The sequence below is a fragment of the Bipolaris sorokiniana genome, assembly GCF_000338995.1.
Source record: "Bipolaris sorokiniana ND90Pr unplaced genomic scaffold COCSAscaffold_16, whole genome shotgun sequence".
In the NCBI taxonomy this organism is placed as follows: Eukaryota; Fungi; Ascomycota; class Dothideomycetes; order Pleosporales; family Pleosporaceae; genus Bipolaris; species Bipolaris sorokiniana.
The window spans coordinates 498,043-515,695 of record NW_006911910.1 but is presented as its reverse complement, the minus strand read 5'-3'; the positions used below and the strand labels follow the sequence as shown (position 1 = coordinate 515,695).

Below are 17,653 nucleotides of genomic sequence, written 5' to 3'. Positions count from 1 at the left end.
ATATCCCTTTCATTTGTTGTCTGTGAGACAAACTCTTATGCAACTCCTTATTTGATTCTAGTTTTGACTCAACAAAACTTAGAGTCCACCAAAATGCACCCTACGATTAATTCTTTCATCAGTGCAGGCCATACATGATGCGTCTGGAAGGATATCAGAAGTCTCTTAGCCACAGTGCCTCTGGCATCGGCTTCAAAATTTGATGTGCACACTAGGTATAGACTGTTGCAACACCCCAACAAGAATAGTAGCTAACGGGTGAGGCGCCGCTCTTCTTCCGGTTCACTATGCCTGAGAAATTAGGAGACCGTCTTGATACGAACCGGGCGGTATCTTGGATCTTCCGTGACCGATGGCTAATTAAACTCATAAGCGAAGACAGGAACAGGGTTAAATACTTGGTATGATCCACCCATAGTTACCTAGGGGTCCACATTATGCGCTTAAATGAAAACGAGTCATTATGAGTAGCTCCTACTATGCATGGTGGTAAACAAAGGTTTTGCATGTAGATACGGCGATGCACTACTTCGGATGGATCTGTCCTCGATCTATAGCGGGTGCTGGTGTAGTAATATGATGCAAAGCCAAGCAGCCAGGGAAATAGACAACGAGTTGTGTTAAAGATATTTTATTTCTTCGTATGAATACATGTTCTGATCATCAGCTATTACTTAGCAGCTAAAGAAGCAAAAAAAGCCCCTGATTCCTATTACGGCAAGTCGGGTGCAGTCGGCAGAGGCGGGCGTTTCGTGGCCCCTGTGCGGCACTAGTGCCCGTCTCCCTGTATTCCCCAGATGTGTGCGTTCCTCGTATTCATCGTATTTGCCGTGTTTACCGTATCTACTCGGAAGTGGCGTTTGCCGCTCCCGCTCCTGCCAATATCCAATTCGGAGAAGGACCAAAAGCCCAAAGCATATCAGCATGTGCATATATGCCCACATTTGCCGTTCTCATATGAATTTCAATACGCCTCGTTCAATAAGAAGACCTTGCCATCGGAAACATTGAACAGAGCCGTTAACCATTCCATAAGTCAATCCAACCGGATCAAGCCGATAGACCGAACTACACCTATACGTCCTGGCGAGTGTATTACGGCTCTGCGTCTATACTAAATAACTTGCAACGACTATTCGACTGCCGACCCGAACAGGCCTTGTGGGTCTCGAGGGGGGCTTCGTGGTACATTCATCTATGAGGGCAAGATTGACTACAAGAAGCAGGTTAGCCGACCATAGGAGCCTGTCGCATTGCTACTAGCCCATTCCTATTACGTATTGAGATTAGAGGCAGTATAAAGCCAAGAGATTACAATACATGTGTAATCTGTAGAGTGCATGAAATCGATAAGGATCAGTTTTCGTTAGGTATATCTGGTAGTAACCCGCCATCTGGTAGACAAAGTTCCAGGAACTCCAGCATGGCTTCTCTGTAACGGTTCGAGTACACACTGAACTAACATCCGAAAGGGATCCGAACATGGGCACGCACTAGCCGAGGGCAGATCTGCTGATATAAAACCCCACCTTCTCCATACCGTAGCTCGATAGATTTTTGATATCCTTTCGTACAAGGCCTATAGGTGTCTATTCGAATTAAGGCTCGTTTGATGTCCCACGCACTCCCATATGCCTCTGAGTGACACTACCGCCGATACTGATCCGAGTAGTCTTGCCTGCGCCGTTACATTCTCCTTTATTCTGTTAGTACAGCCATTCACCTACGCCTTTTTCTAGGTCTTTTATACTTACTAATAACACTTTAGAATGCGATTAAGATAATACGTATAGACAATAGCTACTATTATAATGCTGTAGTCTTATTATAAAGCTCTGACGTTGCCAACTTTCTTGCGCGTTATCGGCTTTGGTTGGATGGTGGCAGCCTATGTAGAGTCCTGGCAATTTTATCCACCAGATGCCCACTAACAGCTCATAGTCATGCAATCTAAGAGAACTACATAGTCGCCATGCCAGATATGTCTTCATAGTATACCTAAATAGAGCATCTCACGACTGCGCAGTGACTTCACGACGAATCAAGTAGAGTGGGTTTCGCTGTCAGAACAGCGTGGAAATTGATCACATGAGATGATTCATCTCGATGGACACTACTGAATCCCAGAACCACCTCCTTCCTTGAGATTCAAATTCTAAAAGGCATTTCCACAAAGTTTCGAAGACATTGTAAGAGATAGCGGAGACAATAACTGCTTTGGAAAAACCTCGCAGCACTCAGAAGTAAGTGAAGAATTTGAGTGATCGCGGAGCTATTTGCTGTTCGGTTAATTCAAGAAGTATGTCACGGTCTAGAAACGCCTCTTATGGTGCCACTGATAACCTGCTATCCCGAGACTTAAGTCTCACTGGTATACCTATTCTATGCAACAGGATCATCACTACTTACTAGCACCTCAACATAGAAGAGGTTACGAGAAAATAATTGAGACTCAAGTAGGTACAAGCTAACATTAGTCCATGACCATGTTTAGAGATATATGCATTGCGGACTTTGTACTAAATTTCAAGAACAGTTCTAGTCCTCATAACAGCAGCCTTTTTCTCGACCAGGGTTCAATTTAACCTATTATACTGAGTGAATGACGAATAGTCTTATATTGAACAGTAGCAAGGTTAAATTGCTACTATAAACGAAGCTACTAATTATGTTTCTAGATTCATGACTGTTGAAAAAGGTAGTCACTCTACACCAACCCTACTACTCAGCCAGCCCACTGTGACAACACTACCGGCTGTGCAGTGAGCTATGAAGCACAACGGCCTAATTTCACTGCGCTAAAGAGTCTACCAAGGCGTAATTCATTCAACAATAGCAACTAGAGGTCGTATAGCTATACATCGTGACATAGTCTATTACAGATCTAGCTAGCGCTTACCCAAAAGACCACCAATGACATCCGATTACGATTTAAATCGTTCCACTAAACCAACACTTATTTTACCCTTCTACCTAATTCCTTCCAAAAACCGCTAAGCGCCATCTGTTGAGTTATGTCTACCTAGCGATCCAGTTATTCCTAGCGCCGAAATAAGCATAGCATGTTGTGCCAATCGCCCAGTCGTCACCAGCTTCATCTCTGGGGCGTGAGATTAGGAGGAAAAAAAACGCATGGACAAGCATGTTATTCCAATTTGTTTGACTGGGTTCAAGCACAGAGATAGTGCCGTAGACGGAATGTATGCCTTGGAAAAAAGCTGTGCGCTCGCGAGGACAGTAATATAAGTCTGCGGGTCCTGCTTACACCACTCGTCAACTTACACAGTTAAAAGTTCAAACTTCACCACTCCCTACCACACCTTACAATAGCTGCTAAGTCACTGGTCCAATCAACTTTTTCGCCAAAATGCACTTCAACATCCTTGCAGCAGCGGCATTGCTCTCCCTTACGGGAACTAGCATGGCAAGCGATTGCAAGGTGTATGCGAATCTCTACTGTGAAAAACAGGGCGGAGCACATCCCATGGCAACTCCGTATAGGGTACTGTAAAGCTTTCTACTTCGATTGACGACTTACTGATTTTACGAAAAAAGTGTTTGCCTACAGCAGATGATTCTCGTAATACGAAGGGTCCGTCATATAACTGGTGCCGGTACATCAACGGTGGAAACCAGATGAAGTGGTATTGTGTAAGTTTCACGCTTATCTTGAAGGGAATTTAAAGTTGACGAAGATTTAGTGCGATCGATAAGTGGCTGGGCCATGGGGGAAGGGATATTGGTATTGAGGAGGGCGCAAAGGGTTGCTCTTTCCTGCGATGTAGGGTGATTCATTTCTTAGCACTCGGTGGAGAATGTCGCCGATGGCGCAAGGCGGGTATTTGGTACTTCGGATCTCTCTCCTTGATCTGACTGTGTTCAAAAGGGTGGAGTATAGCACGCGGTACTTGATATAATATTAATCCTCCTCTTTTGAAAGCAAAAAGCAAGCAGATCGTTACCAAGTCAAAACGCACCATGTATAAAGAAAATATTGAACTCTTCATAATCTGCGTATAATTCATACGCTAGCCTCACTTGGAATAGAAAATAAGTTTGAAGATTGCGTCTCCAACCATACACGCACTGCCTGCTGAGCGCGCAATGCCTGTTAGTAAGATTTTTGCACCAAATGATTACCCCAGAAACAATCACCTTATACTTAGAAGGCCGTACTTTGTTCCAGATATATCGACAACATCAGCACCTTTCCTGTACGAAGCTTTGATTCCAAGACGATGACCGACATTGATCACGCAAAGCGCCTGGTGCAGCATTAGTAAACAACAGTGAACGTCCCATCCACTATTCCATACCGCAATCATGAAAACCTAGTAGCTCCATACATCAAGGGTCAAATCAATTCAAACATAATTCTCGCATCACCACACTCAAAAACACAAACAATTCCCTGTTCTTCTTTTCACATACTCAATACATCAACTCTACACCCCATACCTAAACTCCCTAACCTTCTTCTGATAATACCACGTCGCCAGCGCGCCCGTAACCCCCAGCGCAATCGGCACTGGCGCTCGTCCCCCCGTCTTAATAATCCTCGGAACCGCCGAGCCAGCCAACATGATACTATTTCCCAGCGCGAGTTCCGTGCCGTAGTCTTGGTTTTGCTTGATGCGGTAGCCTAAGTCACGTGTCAACTTCTATTTATACTTGGAGCATCACAAAACGTCTGCGCGGCGGAGGTTGTTTAGGGAAACCTTTGCATGTCGCCGGAGTGCCAATGGGTAAGTGGTGGATATGGGGGACGTACCAGCAAAAGCGTAGCTGGCTCCCAATCCGATTCCCGCCACGAGGCTAGGTGTTGAGCGGGTTCGGAGATAGCCTGCTGTGCCTCCAACGGCCACTGCGGGTTTGTTTAGTCGATTTGCGCAACGCCGGCATGTGCGGGCTTGTGAACTTACGCAGACCTGCAAGCGTGAAAGAAGGGTGTTCTGCCATTGTTTGGTTTCTTCAATGGATTGAGAAAGATGAATGCGTAGGTGTTTTGCGGGATGAGGAGGAAATATGTATGGGCGCCGGGGTGTTGTCCTAGTGCGGGAAAGCGGCGGGATGCCGGAGTGCCAAGGATCCAGATGGCCATTTTTTTTTTGCGGCATGTTGGAGGATGACGAATTTTGGTAGTGTTTGAGTTATCATAGGGAATCTTTGAAGTATGATTGCGATTGGTTGTTTTACTAATTGTGAATAAAGAACTAATAGGTATTATGTGACAAATTCGTAGAATGGGGTATGTCCTGCAAATATTACAACCGTACAGTCTGTTGCGCCAAATAAGAAAGGTAAATCCACAATTGTGTATCACTGGCGTCTTTTGAAGGGAAAGCCGAAATAAACGCCTTGTTAAGGAAAATCGTTAAGACAACCGACTCGACAACTACGTTGAGTAGTTTCATTAGTAGCTCCGCACACTCAAATGACAACAGAGTGGCTCACGCTATACCTCACGGCTGGTGGCGCAAAATCCGAATAGTCCGGTGGCATATCGTCTCTCGTTGCAAAACTGGAGCTGCGACTGGCTTCTGAGCTTGATGGAGGCGCAATGCTGCGTGGCGCCAACATATCGGTAGCTGATCGGAATGCGCTTTCCTCCACATTGCGCGCTCGGGCATTCTCGATACCTGTGTCGCTGCCTTGGGCACAAATTTGGATTGGGACCTTGAGACTCAGACTCGAGCTGTTGTGGACTGAAAATTGCAATGTGAGAGCGTAAATGCGTGAGATTAGGCAGGAGTGGAAGGTCGGGATGAAGTTGCGTGTCATGGGTAGGGTGATGGGAACCAGGACTTGAGTCGTATAAAAGATGCCCTGATTGTAGGCGCTCGACCCCGGAAGAATGCCGTTCGCAAAAGCTTCCTCGCACTCACTGTTTGTGGAGCAGTCGCTGATGCCCGAGTCGCGTCGTAGAAAGCTTGCTGGCGGCGGGTTAGATTCAGCACCGTGCTTTGTCCATTGAGCGGATGCAATGCAGAGAGTGGAGAGTGGCAAGTATTCTGAGTAAAGGCCTTGCGATAGGTCGTATCCGAGGGTTGATCGTGTGGGCATGCATTTTCGTGCAGCTGAGGCGTAAAAGGTCGATACCTTGAGTTTTGTTGTCAGTGAGCCCAGCTTAGGCGGAAGATTGGTCTCTTCGGCTGGGTCGAAGCGGAGGATCAATTTGGCCATGGTCGTGATTAATCTACCCTCTGTTGACCGGGCGCCTGGAATAACAAGAGGTGACGGTTGGACGGTTCTGGCGGATAGCTTTCCTAGCTTTCCTTTGAAGAGCCCCTTCTTTACAGTCCTCTCCTGTCTCTGTCGGTAATCCGGACTGTTGTCAATATTGAGAGGTGGTTGCTCGGGAAATGCGGGCTTGACGCGAACCTTTTTGATCTTCTCAGCAAGCACAGAAATGCCTTCAGATCCGCGGATGTGGGCAATCTTGACTTGGATGCTGTAGGTGATCTTGGACATATCTGGCGCTAAATCATCGAGTAACGTACTGCCGAAACCAGCAAGGTCGGCATCTCCGATACTGGGTGGGAGCTGTAGGTGTGTGTCGCGGATGTGGTCAGAGACAACGTCGTGTGAGCAGGCTCTTGGTAGCAATTGCGATGGGACGGTGAAGGTAAACGGGATCTGATATGCTCTGCCCGCCTCGAAGACTCTTGGATCTGGGAAGATGGATTTGTCTATAGGCTGTCTAAGAGTCAAGAACCGGTGCTTCGCCTCTGTCCGCCCCGTCATAGTCGGCGTAGACGTCATCCTATCCACGTATACTTGAGTGGTTCCTGGGACTGTCAGCTACGAAATCGTTCAGTCTAGAAATGCGATGCTCACATACCAATGAAGCTAATGTCAATATCCTCGAAGCGCGTGTCGTGTTGCGCAGTAATCGTTACAGTGCCGTCAATAGTATCCATGGAGGAGTAGCTCATGACAAATTTGGATTGGTGGTCTCTGTCTGCGTGAAGATTGATATCGATGGTGGGCTGTCCAAGCATCGTCATGTTGCGTGCTTTGTAGCCGATCTGGTTGCCCAAAGTGTGCATTCTATCTTGGTGGACGACTGCGGACGTGATTGAGGAGGATGGCATGTTGAGGGTATCGCGCACGCCTTGAAGCGCGCCAGCCAAGGTATCAAAAAGCCACTGCCAAACGAACAAAGAAAACCTCCCGGGGAACGGGTCGCAGGCTGATGCGGAGAAGGTGGAAACTGGGGTAGTGCAGATAGACAATGATTTCAGGCAAGACTTGGACTTTGCGGTTGCATGTGAAGATAAGGACGTAGCAATAGTTTCGGGCTTGGCTAGGGGACTGGGCCCAAGACGATCTTATACAGTTTGTGCAAATGCAGCTTGGCTTGACTCACCCCAGAAGGGCGCATGCATGTGCTGGGTAGACTGACGTGCTCTGCCATAGGATACGCGGGGGAGTCACCCATCACCAACGCCGACAGCCTCTACTATTCCGATGGCGCTGCACGCTATGCCCAAAAGGGGCCCGCAGGTTTGGCAATTTTCCACACGCCCATGGACAGAAGCGTGCTAAGTGCGCCGCCCTGAAGAAGGGTCTGGGCGACATGTCTGTGAATTTTGCTGTTGCGGACCACGGCGAGTGGATACGCAGTGACGCTGGGTCGTTGCAAATTTTCGACGTTAAGCCGTTAAATGGTAAAAGGCAATTAGAGCATGTTTCAACAGGCACTCAACAATCGGAGGCGCCCGAAGCTGGTTTGCCAGGACAAAATCTTTGTCGCGGTGAGGGCTGGCCAGGCATGCAGGTCGATGCCCACATGGAGGGTTGCTACTCAAGCGTAGGGCGTGTGGGCACCAAATGTGCAAGGGGGCCAGCCCATTAATCAGCACAACGCGCTCGCTCTGTTTGTAACCGCTCAGCTCCTTCGGAATACTCTACTTTGGCTATTCCGAACCGACTCATCACCCATCCACCGCTCACGCCTCGTGTTTTCCGGCGGACAATCTTCGCGTGTGGTATGGCGACTGCCGATGCTTATTAGCAAATGGGCTGGGGGTTATCGCGAGTGCCTTTTGTTGTTTGGGTCTGGTTCAGCACGACATTTTGTGGTCAAGCAAAGCCAATTCCGAAGCGGTGGCCCTACAATGAATGGGTAATTAGTGCCGAAGGAAGGGGGGGGGGGGGGAGGGGAGGTGCAGCCCACGTCATGCGAAATTCTGCGAGCGCAATCCACCATCATCAACGCGTACCTGACAGGAAGCGTGTTGCATATGTACATACACTGACAGGCACATGTCCCGATTGTGCGAGTAGAATGACGATTGGGGCCCGCCGCTTACTCACTAAGCTGCCATACCTTCGGTCTTGACGGCACACTCAGGCCTCTCAAACAAAGCAAAGCAGAATGGCTACAGCCAGTAGCCCTGCCAGTGCACCATTCGCAGAGAACCTGCCTACCCCGCCCGCCTCTTCTGCAGCGCCGTCACAGCACCCCTCGCCGCTGCCACAGCCGCGGAAGCACCCCCTCAAACCTGGTGGCCCCAGAGAATCGGATTTGATCAGATACCTGGATCATGGCATCAACAGCATACAGAAACGTGTGGACAACCGCATGACCAACCGCAAGCTCAAGCCCGAGGCTGGGGAAGAGCAGGGATATAGCGCGTTCTGGGAGGTGGCACGCGACCTGGATGGCTTGGTAGACGTCGTGTGGGTGTCGGCATCTCGTAAGCAGCAGCATGGTGCGGTCGGTGTAACAGGTACTGACGCGCGCCACACGCAGCGAACCTCCAGATTCCCTATTTGCTCAACATTGCCGTTCTAACCGCTGAATTCCTTCCTCTGTTCACTTCAACAACGCGCTCCACCCAGGCCACCTTTCGCCTCGTCTCAAAGCTTGACTATGCCTTCTCCTCACTACTGACTGGCCACGACCTTGCTACAGGCGAGCTGTTACCTGGCTTTGAAAATGGCAGAACAGTTACAACCACGGACAAGGTCCGCTTGAAGGGCATTGTAGATCGCACCCGCCTGACTGTCGTTCGTGTTATGAGTGGAGAAAGTGTCGTCGGGGATGACCAAGACGTGGGCGAGGCTATGGATACAGATAATGGGCAAGAAGTAGAGCCGCGGGGCCACGATGGAACTGTCACCTTTGAAGGCTTTGAAAACAATACTGACGAAGAAGAAGAGGATGACGAGTGGGAGGAGCGTGGTATAGCCACTATCTATGAAAAAACAATAGGCGAGTTGGGCGACGTCCTTGGTGGTCCCCCAATTGGTATTATCACAGACGATTGGGCTAGCAAAGGAGCCGATCAGCAAAGAAGCGGCGGTGGCTTCGTAGAGTCTGACATTGACTTTGACTAGGCCGACATATGGCACGTCGATTATTTCTTCGTCTTCTGAGCTTATGGCACGCCAGTGCAGGCGTGATTGCTGGAGCTGGGCAGCTTGAAGATCTTTGCCATGCTACTCAGCTGTTCCTTGTCTAATCCCCTCTTGTGTTTTCAGTCCGCATGCTGTCTTGATTCCACGCACTTCCAGGTATTGTCTCACTCCACTCTTTTTTCTTTATTCTTTCAAATAGCCAAAAGCCTTGTCGTGATGAAGATTTGGCGGTGCAGGAGCAGTGGCCCCTGAATACGGCTGTGGCCAGGAATTGTTTGTGTCGGGCTAGAAGAGTGCATTCAAAGTTGACGGGACAAGCCGACCGGCGGTGAATGACAGGGAAGGAGCGTTTGAGGGTGCCTACCCGATCTGGCAGTTCACGATATAAGCCACGCGACAAAGCCCGACTACGCTCAACCACGCCCGACACATCCCAGATGGTATACGCGTGCACAATTCCGGTTGTGAGAAATCTTTCCCTTTCCTAATACTATTATCTATACTGTCTTTTGCTCCATATCCTGATACACGAAATATTCTATCGCCGCACCACAAACATGCCTACCTACCTGGCACGCGGCGTGTCCACACGCCTAGGCACCATGCCACTTGCAGGCACCATTTCTGAGCATATTGTACTACGAAGGGGCGAGGCAGCCAAGCAGCAGTCAGACGCTGCTGAGAAACAGCTGCAGAACAGCAGGCTGCTCAAGGAGGTGTCCGTACCTTTCCCAGGTGACGAAAAACAACACCGTTTAAACTGGCTGGGAAACGCGCCCTTTGTGCAGGTACAAGCTGGCTGGGATGCTTTCGACGAAGAATGCGCAGAGACAACAAGGGCGACTACGGGTACTTCACTCCACCTTATAACAATGCCAAAGCTAATCTTTACCTCTTAGGCGTTCTGTCCTCTCAAGAATCCAAAGCACTTGTTCTTCATGTCAATCTTTCAGACAGAACATACGTATCAGGTCTCCACGATCACAAAACATCACTCAAGATCGAAGTCTTCTTCAACGGGCAGCTGAACAGTTGCTGGTTTATGGCTACGCACGACGTCAGGACTGGCGTCAAAGGACACCATCAGATCTTTGCTGGCATTAGGGTCAATTTCCTTGCTGAGCGGCCATGGATAATCCTCCCGCCTGGGATAGAGCCAGGAGTGGGCCTCAGAACGCACCATGAGCCTATATCAGTATCGCAGCGATGGCAGGATATTTGCCGCGCCTTCAAAAATGAAGCAAATGAGAGGGGTGTCAACGAACAAGGGGAAATTCCTCCAACCGCCACATTTCTAGAGGCGCATGCAGCTATGCAGATGCCAGATAAGGTCCGAAATATGCAGAAGCCAGGGGGAAAAGTTTTCGGCACAATCGACGTTGTCATCACCGCTGGGAAGGGCAAGAAACTCACGAGTGGTGTAGGCTACCTAAAGGCGCCGAAACGGATGTTTGACGAGAACTTTCCACTTGTGAAACAAAGCGATGGCGCGGCCGCAGATGCACAAATAGTTGAGACTCGACAAACTGAAAGCGACGATGAGCCCCAAAGCATCCAGCCTGGCTATAATGGTTTCGTCGCGATTACAGAGGCCGAATACAACCAAGGATATAGCTTGTCAACACAGGAAAAGTCGTTGAGCGCAGATAGACCTGGCATACCAACTGCTTCCGATTTTGCTCCATATAGCGGAATTCCGGACAACCTACAGCACATCCAAGGACAGAGTATGTCGAGCGATCTGAGCAATCAACCATGTCAACTGAATACTGCATCATATTTTGGTCCGCTCCAACATCTACCCTTCAGTTTTCCCGATTCAAACCAACCTCTCTTGATGGGTCGTACGCAAGATTTCAGCATCGTGTCTAATCGATTTACACCTAGTGCATCTGCACCACCGTATCTCTTACCGGATCAGCCTTTTCGGTGCTTCAATGACGGGACATCTCCGCTTCTACACGGAAACCTCACAGAAGCTGGCCATGAATATTCAAGAACACCTCGAAACGTGATCCCTGTTCCATTCTCGTCGCAACAAGTCCCCGGCCTTCGCGAGCAAGGAGCTGTTGAATTACCACACGTGCCAGTTCCTCCACCGAACAGCTACCTGGAATGGCCAGCGCCACCCATAGGGCTATACTCTGTACCTAAGAAGCCAAAACGAAGCATCTCCGCACGGAAGGACACTCTTTCGGCGAGGGTGAAAAAAGATAGCCGCGATATTCTGCTTACAAGGTTGGTGATTCTGGGACACAATAAGACCATTCTAGTTGATCACAAGTGGGACCCACCAAAGCGCATCACAGTGAGATCGGGAAGGCCAGTATGTCCCGAGCCTCAACTCGGCCATCCAGCGAGCATGAATGAATGCCTTGAATCGTCAAAGTCCAGGGACACATCTGCCAGCATCTGCAAACCAGAGAAAATTGCAGTCAACATGAATACGTCAGCGCCCCCATCATCCGAGAATTCCAGCATGGATGTGTCTCTTAAAGGAATTCCCCACATATACCAATCTCGAGATGAGGTGATTATAGGAGAGGATGAGTCAACTGATCTTTGCCGTAAGCCTGACACATTGCAGTTGAGCGATACTCGTATCTTCGATCACTCAGAGAAGGACTTTGTTCTTTCCACAAAGTACAATCGTGATCGTTGCGCTTCACGAGGCAGTAACATGTTTGCGGTTCAAAGTTCCGAAACAAACCCGCCTTTGTTTGGGAGACCAGAAGAGATGTTTTGCGAAGCATCCCTTCTCTCTAGCCTGCATACCACCCCTAATATTGGTTTAGAGTCTATGGAGCACAAGCTTCAGTCTGAACAGACTAACCCAATTACCCTAGTTCCTATCCGGCCAGCGGATAGTTCAAACAAGCACGTAATCCTACCGAGTCTCGACTGTTCTCACGGAGCGTTGTTTCCAACAGTCTCAAATTCGACGACCAAAGCAACTCCGTCTTCAAAGGGCAGAAAGCGTAAAGCTTCCAATGGCCCCATCACCAAGTGGTCACGCAATCGTACTTCCTTGAAGACAGACGGCAATCCCTCGCTAAATCAGAACTGCGTTATTACATATGCAGAGAACAAGGACGAGGAAAATGATCAAGGTGTTTTCAGGCAAGTACGGAGTGAAAGATGTGGGGTATTTCAGGAAGACTACGTCGTCTTTGCGGCACGTTTCTTTGTAGGGGAAAAGGCGAGCATGGACAAAGAGTAAGAGACGTGTCACAGCAGAAAGAATCATTGGAGACTATGTGCAAATGCATGAGGAGAAAAAGCGATATGAATGGCGTCAAGGATCTAGTGATGACAGGTATGAGGTTTGATGATGGAAACTTTGCTGCTCTATCAAGGGAGAGATGGATGCATTTGCTGGTTTTTTTACGCTCCACTACGATACCCCCAGTCCGGCAATAGCCTAAGAATAGTTGCGCTTGTGTAAGTAGGTACACGAAGACAAAAGCCAGGATACCCGGGACGATGCATTATTGCGCAATGGAACCTCTGTTATCGTGAAGCAGCGGGTCAGGGATACAAGGGGTGTCGCGTGATGGCGCACGCCATACTTACTATCAGCTGTCAACTAATGCCTCCGCTGTCCCCTCTTCGGTTCTGACCATCTCTTTGTCTAAACTACACCGCGTCGCAGCGCATCCCCATGTCCATACGTATGAACGGGTCGGTCAGTGGTGACTAGGCCATATCTTTTGTGCAGTCAGTTGTGCAACATGCAACCAAGTTGGGACGTCACAGCCACGACATTTGTCGGCCCTTTCCAGCTCCCAACCCCGCATCACAAGAACAAAGTGATAAACTCTGGTTGGCCAATCTTGACAGAGCTGCACCCCTGACTGGGAAACGAGCGCCTTGGGAGGCACTAAATTACAGGTAAGTTCCGGCCAAGCCGTGTTGTCAGTATCGGCCTGCAGATATGAGACTTGGTTTTTTGTCAGATGAGGTTGTCGCTGAGGCAGTGCTCTTTCTCTCTCAATCTCTCCTCCCTCATCACGCATCGCCTTCTTCAGGGTTGCGCGCTGGGTTATGAATACAGCTGCCAAGTTTGCTGCGCCAGAGGTACTCTAGCCATACAAGACGCCGATAGAGGGGCACGGCGTACTCCCGGTCGACAAGTGCGCGACGGATGATATGCATGAGGCCCGAACAGTCAAGGTCGGACATCCAACTGCATACTCGAACCAGCGCCTGTACAAGTCGTATTCCGGATCACTGGTATTGCCTCCTTTTTAAAGCGTGTGTAAGATCCTGGATAGCGCGTCATTATGTCGAGCAATAGCACAGAGACGAAGGAGCCATCAGGTCCAAGAGGCGGCACGCTCATTGTCGCCATCATTGTGCCCTCGGTTCTAATTATTCTCCTGATCGTCCTCATCATTGTGTCAGTCTCTCGTCCGCGCGCTGCATGTCAAAGTTGCACGTCTGAGCTAACAAGCAGCAATCGACGCAGAGGTTTTCTCCTCCCACGACTGGCCCGCGAAGAACGACGCGTGCGCGAGAACGGTTGGCAGACGCGAAAAGAAGAGCTGGAAAATCGGGTCAAGGCACAGTGTTTTTCTGAGTGGGCCGCCGGCCAAAAGGAAAAAAGGTCTGGTGCGCCTCAAATGTCAGATGCGCTATGGTGAGTTTTTTAATTGCTGGCGACAGTGGCGCATCGTGAACTCATTTTGGCGGCAGTGCTATTTGTCTCGACGACTTCGCCGACGATTCACAGGTTCGAGGACTCGAATGCGCGCATGCGTTCCACTCACACTGCCTGGACGAATGGTATACAAAGTACAATGAATACTGTCCGCTGTGCCATGGTCCGATAATCCCCGGGGCTCAACTACCGAAGAAGAAAGCACGAGAAGTAGGCGAGCCGACGATTCCGGTGATTCTCATGGTCTGAGAGAAGACGGCATGAAGGCAACTTGACGCTGGTAGAGTGTCAATGTGGAGTCGCATGCAGAACAACCTGTAGCCGCAAATGGACGAGACTAAAAACAGACATGGGGCGCCACGCAGGCCGCTCTAATCGCTCGGGATAGACGGGAGATCTCCAACGGGGCAGGTAAATTTTGTCCTGATCAACGGGCTGCGAGCAAGTGGGTCAAGCCAAAGGGCTGCCAGGACCGAGGCAAATGTTCAGCGCCAATGAGAGAATGGTGTCCATGACAGCGTATCCATGACCGCACTCGACATGTATTATGTGCACATATGGACGACATGCTAGCTGAGATGACAACTGATCAACGAGTAGTGGTGCTGCTGGTACTCTACATGTGTACACTACTTAGTACCAAGCCGGGCCTGGTAGCGTAGGTGGATTAGTGTATCCGGCACATCAACGGCTCCCGGTGCCGCCGGTAGTAGCATGGCCTTCACTACTCTAGACCTTGCACGGTCCAATACCAAGTGTGTACGTATACAGCACATAGTATACTTATAACCAGTATGCCGAGAATGTTGCGAGAGAGGCCGCTGTGCTCTTGGCTCGAAGCGAGGAGCCACAGAGCGCGTACCGGGGAAGACGCATTGGGCAGTGGGCAGTGGGCGGGGCTCAGCCAAATGTCACGCCACATTTCTGGTGGTCTGATCATCAACCGCCATCCAGGCCCGGCCAGTCTCTCAGCTGCACTGCACGGCGCTGCACTGTTCTGCACTGCTCTGCTGCTGAGACGCCCGTTTGAGCCTTCTGACCCCGACACCCTTTTTGTTTTCCCTTCTCGTCCACCGACACACGTCCACGCCCTGCAACCCCCGATTCCTAGCCGGACTTCCCCCCTAGTCGCACCACCCAGAACCTCTACCACGGGCCTGCAAACCACCTGCAACCACTGCCAAGTCTCTGTGTTTGGTCTTACTACCCACCATCCCGGACACCTGCTCCCCTCGGGCTCAATCTCGGGGTTCCCTTCTTCACACTGCTCAAGCCCTTCTGCCCTTCCTCCTCTCCCACTAATCTCCCCAAGAGGCTTGCTGTTGCGTCTTTCTTCCCTAGGCCTCGACCAAAAACTAAAGGGAGTGGCCGCGCTTATATCCTCGTCCCCCACCTAGTCCTGATCCTGCACGTCGCTGGCTAGTCTCATCTGGCGGCTTGGCCATAGCACCCTCGAGCCATTGTATCTCCTGATCAACGCGTGAGCTCTTCCGTGCCACAACCCACCCACCGACAATCACCATGGCTCTCAATTGGGACGCATTCCTCAATACTGACGGTTTCAACCTGCCGAACAACCAATGGTCCGATTCTTTACCACCGACTGCTGCCCCTCGCGCCTCTCAAATGCCCAAGTCTACCACCACCGACACGTCAGGCTCTTCACCTGAGGACCTCAACAACTTTGACTCTCTCATCGGTGCTTCATCAGCCGATCCCTACTTTGACGACTCGCTTTTCTTGTCCAACGACTACTTCCTCGGCGATCTCGACGTCCTCAAGCCCTTTGGCAATACTGCTGGGGGCAAGTCGACAACGGAGTCATCTCCTGAGCCCACGACAAGTGGTAATAACCCCGCAGCACAGGCACCCGTGTCGCTGGCGAACGGGTTCGACCAATCATCCTACATGTCTCCCGCCCAAAGGCTGGCACTCCAACGTGCCAACACGTTTCCTAACCCCACATACGAGTCCATGTTCCCCAATAACATCGACTCGGGCTTCGTTGAAGACCTTACCTTTCCAGATGGTCCCAAGGGCCTATCAGTTGCCGCAAAGCCTGCAGTGGAAAGAAACCAATCCTCGACAACGACGAACACTACTTCGAAGCGAACCAAGAACAAGCCAGATATCCTTTCTGCATGCTGGACCTCACCCCTGTGTCCCAATCATGACCAAGATGGACCACCACCCAACCCATCAACATGTGGCGGCGGATGTGCGCCCTTCTTGTTCGCAGACCAAGACAACCTACCAAGCATCAGTGATTTGCTTGCTGAGCCTCAAGAAGTCATAGCCGAAGATGGCATAGTAGAGATTCAGCCTAGGCCCAAGAAGCGATCCGAGAGTGATGCATCCGCTAATGGCTTCTCTACTCGACAATTCGAGAGCAAGGAGACGACTTCATCACCGACTGAAGATCGTCACAGGACCAAGAGCGAGACTACAGAGGATACTTCCACCAAGGAGTCGCCTCAAGCCGATGACGGAAAGCCAAAGTCTCGTCGGCGACTACCACACAACCAGGTCGAGCGCAAGTACCGTGAATCACTCAACACCCAGCTCGACTCTCTAAAGAGGGTTGTGCCTTCACTACAACAGAACCCTCGGGCGTGCGATAGCGCTGACATTGAAGACCTACCCGCCCCTTCGAAGCCCAGCAAAGCCGTCATTCTGGCCTCAGCAACCGCCTACATCAAGCAAATGGAAAGAGAGAAGAAGAGTCTTGCTGATGAGAATCAACTTCTCCGCACAAGAGTGAAGGCTCTACAAGCCCTTGTCAAATGCGACGACTGCAGTTTGATGCAGTACGTCATGGACCTGAAGATCAAACAAGGGGTGGCTTAGAGAAGACCCCATTTACTTTTCCACCCCCCAACTCACTCAAACAAATATCTGAGAAACCGGCATTTTTTGTAAAAATCAGCATGGGATATAATGGTGTTTTTTTGAAGATTTTCCCTCAAATCTCAAATCTTAACCTAGATTTTCCTATCTCTTTCTCTCACGAGTTCTGAACCAAACATGGGGTGGGGGGCAAATAGCCAATTTGGAGGCGTGGTCCTGACTCTTCTTTATTTGGGCAACACACTCCCGATTTTGCTGCGATGTCTTTTCTACTCTATCTCTCTCTTTTCATGGATGAATGCACATATGGTGCTTACATGTAACGATTATGGCGTTTGAAGGGTTACTGGGGAATTAAAAAGCGCTCGCTTTGGCGATGACGCTCATGGCGTTTTTCTTGGGAAGGAGGGTTTCCTTTTGATTGTAGTTGAGTTGAACGGATGTAGAGGGGGTAGCTTCAACAGAATATATGATTGTACGCCCGTTTATGGATTTCTTGCATCGTGTCGTGTGAGTAGGTGGGTGATTGTACTGAAGGTGAGCTTTTTTTTCCATTCATACTATCATTACTTTGACTCATTACCCTAGTATTATTACTATTATCACAACTTTCTTTTTTTTTCAAACACCAAAACCACGAAACGCCTGTCATTTATATATCATACTGATCCTCCCCTTTACGCCTTCACATCATCCACCCCCTCCATCGTGATTCTGGGTCTCACGTACCCATCCATTTCTACACCCCTTTCATTAGCCTTCTTTTCACTGAACCCTTCC

At 49.8% G+C, this 17,653-nt stretch overlaps 6 protein-coding genes across 6 annotated transcripts; 4 read left to right on the top strand and 2 right to left on the bottom strand.

The window, feature by feature from the left end:
* Positions 1-4,033: 4,033 nt before the first annotated feature.
* COCSADRAFT_40827 (uncharacterized protein) lies at positions 4,034-5,050 on the bottom strand. Its single transcript, XM_007706307.1, has 3 exons — positions 4,923-5,050; positions 4,772-4,864; positions 4,034-4,642 (listed from the first exon to the last, which is right to left on the bottom strand). The coding sequence occupies exons 1-3, from the start codon at positions 4,957-4,959 to the stop codon at positions 4,446-4,448; spliced, it is 327 nt and encodes a 108-aa protein (XP_007704497.1). The 5' UTR covers positions 4,960-5,050; the 3' UTR covers positions 4,034-4,445.
* Positions 5,051-5,155: 105 nt separating this feature from the next.
* Positions 5,156-7,290, bottom strand: COCSADRAFT_152093 (uncharacterized protein). Its single transcript, XM_007706472.1, has 2 exons — positions 6,842-7,290; positions 5,156-6,788 (listed from the first exon to the last, which is right to left on the bottom strand). The coding sequence occupies exons 1-2, from the start codon at positions 7,092-7,094 to the stop codon at positions 5,431-5,433; spliced, it is 1,611 nt and encodes a 536-aa protein (XP_007704662.1). The 5' UTR covers positions 7,095-7,290; the 3' UTR covers positions 5,156-5,430.
* Positions 7,291-8,380: 1,090 nt separating this feature from the next.
* On the top strand, positions 8,381-9,345 carry COCSADRAFT_101198 (uncharacterized protein; the record flags this gene model as incomplete). The annotated part of the gene is made up of 2 exons (XM_007706471.1): positions 8,381-8,702; positions 8,759-9,345. The coding sequence occupies 2 exons, from the start codon at positions 8,381-8,383 to the stop codon at positions 9,343-9,345; spliced, it is 909 nt and encodes a 302-aa protein (XP_007704661.1).
* Positions 9,346-9,923: 578 nt separating this feature from the next.
* Positions 9,924-12,586, top strand: COCSADRAFT_164533 (uncharacterized protein; the record flags this gene model as incomplete). The annotated part of the gene is made up of 2 exons (XM_007706470.1): positions 9,924-10,215; positions 10,266-12,586. The coding sequence occupies 2 exons, from the start codon at positions 9,924-9,926 to the stop codon at positions 12,584-12,586; spliced, it is 2,613 nt and encodes an 870-aa protein (XP_007704660.1).
* A 1,063-nt stretch (positions 12,587-13,649) lies between these two features.
* On the top strand, positions 13,650-14,275 carry COCSADRAFT_100834 (uncharacterized protein; the record flags this gene model as incomplete). Its single annotated transcript, XM_007706469.1, has 3 exons — positions 13,650-13,765; positions 13,823-14,005; positions 14,062-14,275. 3 exons carry the CDS (start codon positions 13,650-13,652, stop codon positions 14,273-14,275), a joined length of 513 nt encoding a protein of 170 aa, XP_007704659.1.
* Positions 14,276-15,547: 1,272 nt separating this feature from the next.
* Positions 15,548-16,873, top strand: COCSADRAFT_164531 (uncharacterized protein; the record flags this gene model as incomplete). The annotated part of the gene is made up of 1 exon (XM_007706468.1): positions 15,548-16,873. The coding sequence occupies one exon, from the start codon at positions 15,548-15,550 to the stop codon at positions 16,871-16,873; it is 1,326 nt and encodes a 441-aa protein (XP_007704658.1).
* Between the last annotated feature and the right edge of the window lie 780 nt (positions 16,874-17,653).

Coding starts and splice junctions, on each gene's coding strand:
- COCSADRAFT_152093 (XM_007706472.1), bottom strand. CDS start 7,094: ATGCCATCCTCCTCAATCACGTCCGCAGTCGTCCACCAAGATAGAATG. Junction 6,789..6,841: donor TATTGACATTAGCTTCATTG/GTATGTGAGCAT, acceptor TGACAGTCCCAG/GAACCACTCAAGTATACGTG.
- COCSADRAFT_40827 (XM_007706307.1), bottom strand. CDS start 4,959: ATGGCAGAACACCCTTCTTTCACGCTTGCAGGTCTGC. Junction 4,865..4,922: donor TTTCACGCTTGCAGGTCTGC/GTAAGTTCACAA, acceptor ACAAACCCGCAG/TGGCCGTTGGAGGCACAGCA. Junction 4,643..4,771: donor AGCCAGCTACGCTTTTGCTG/GTACGTCCCCCA, acceptor CACGTGACTTAG/GCTACCGCATCAAGCAAAAC.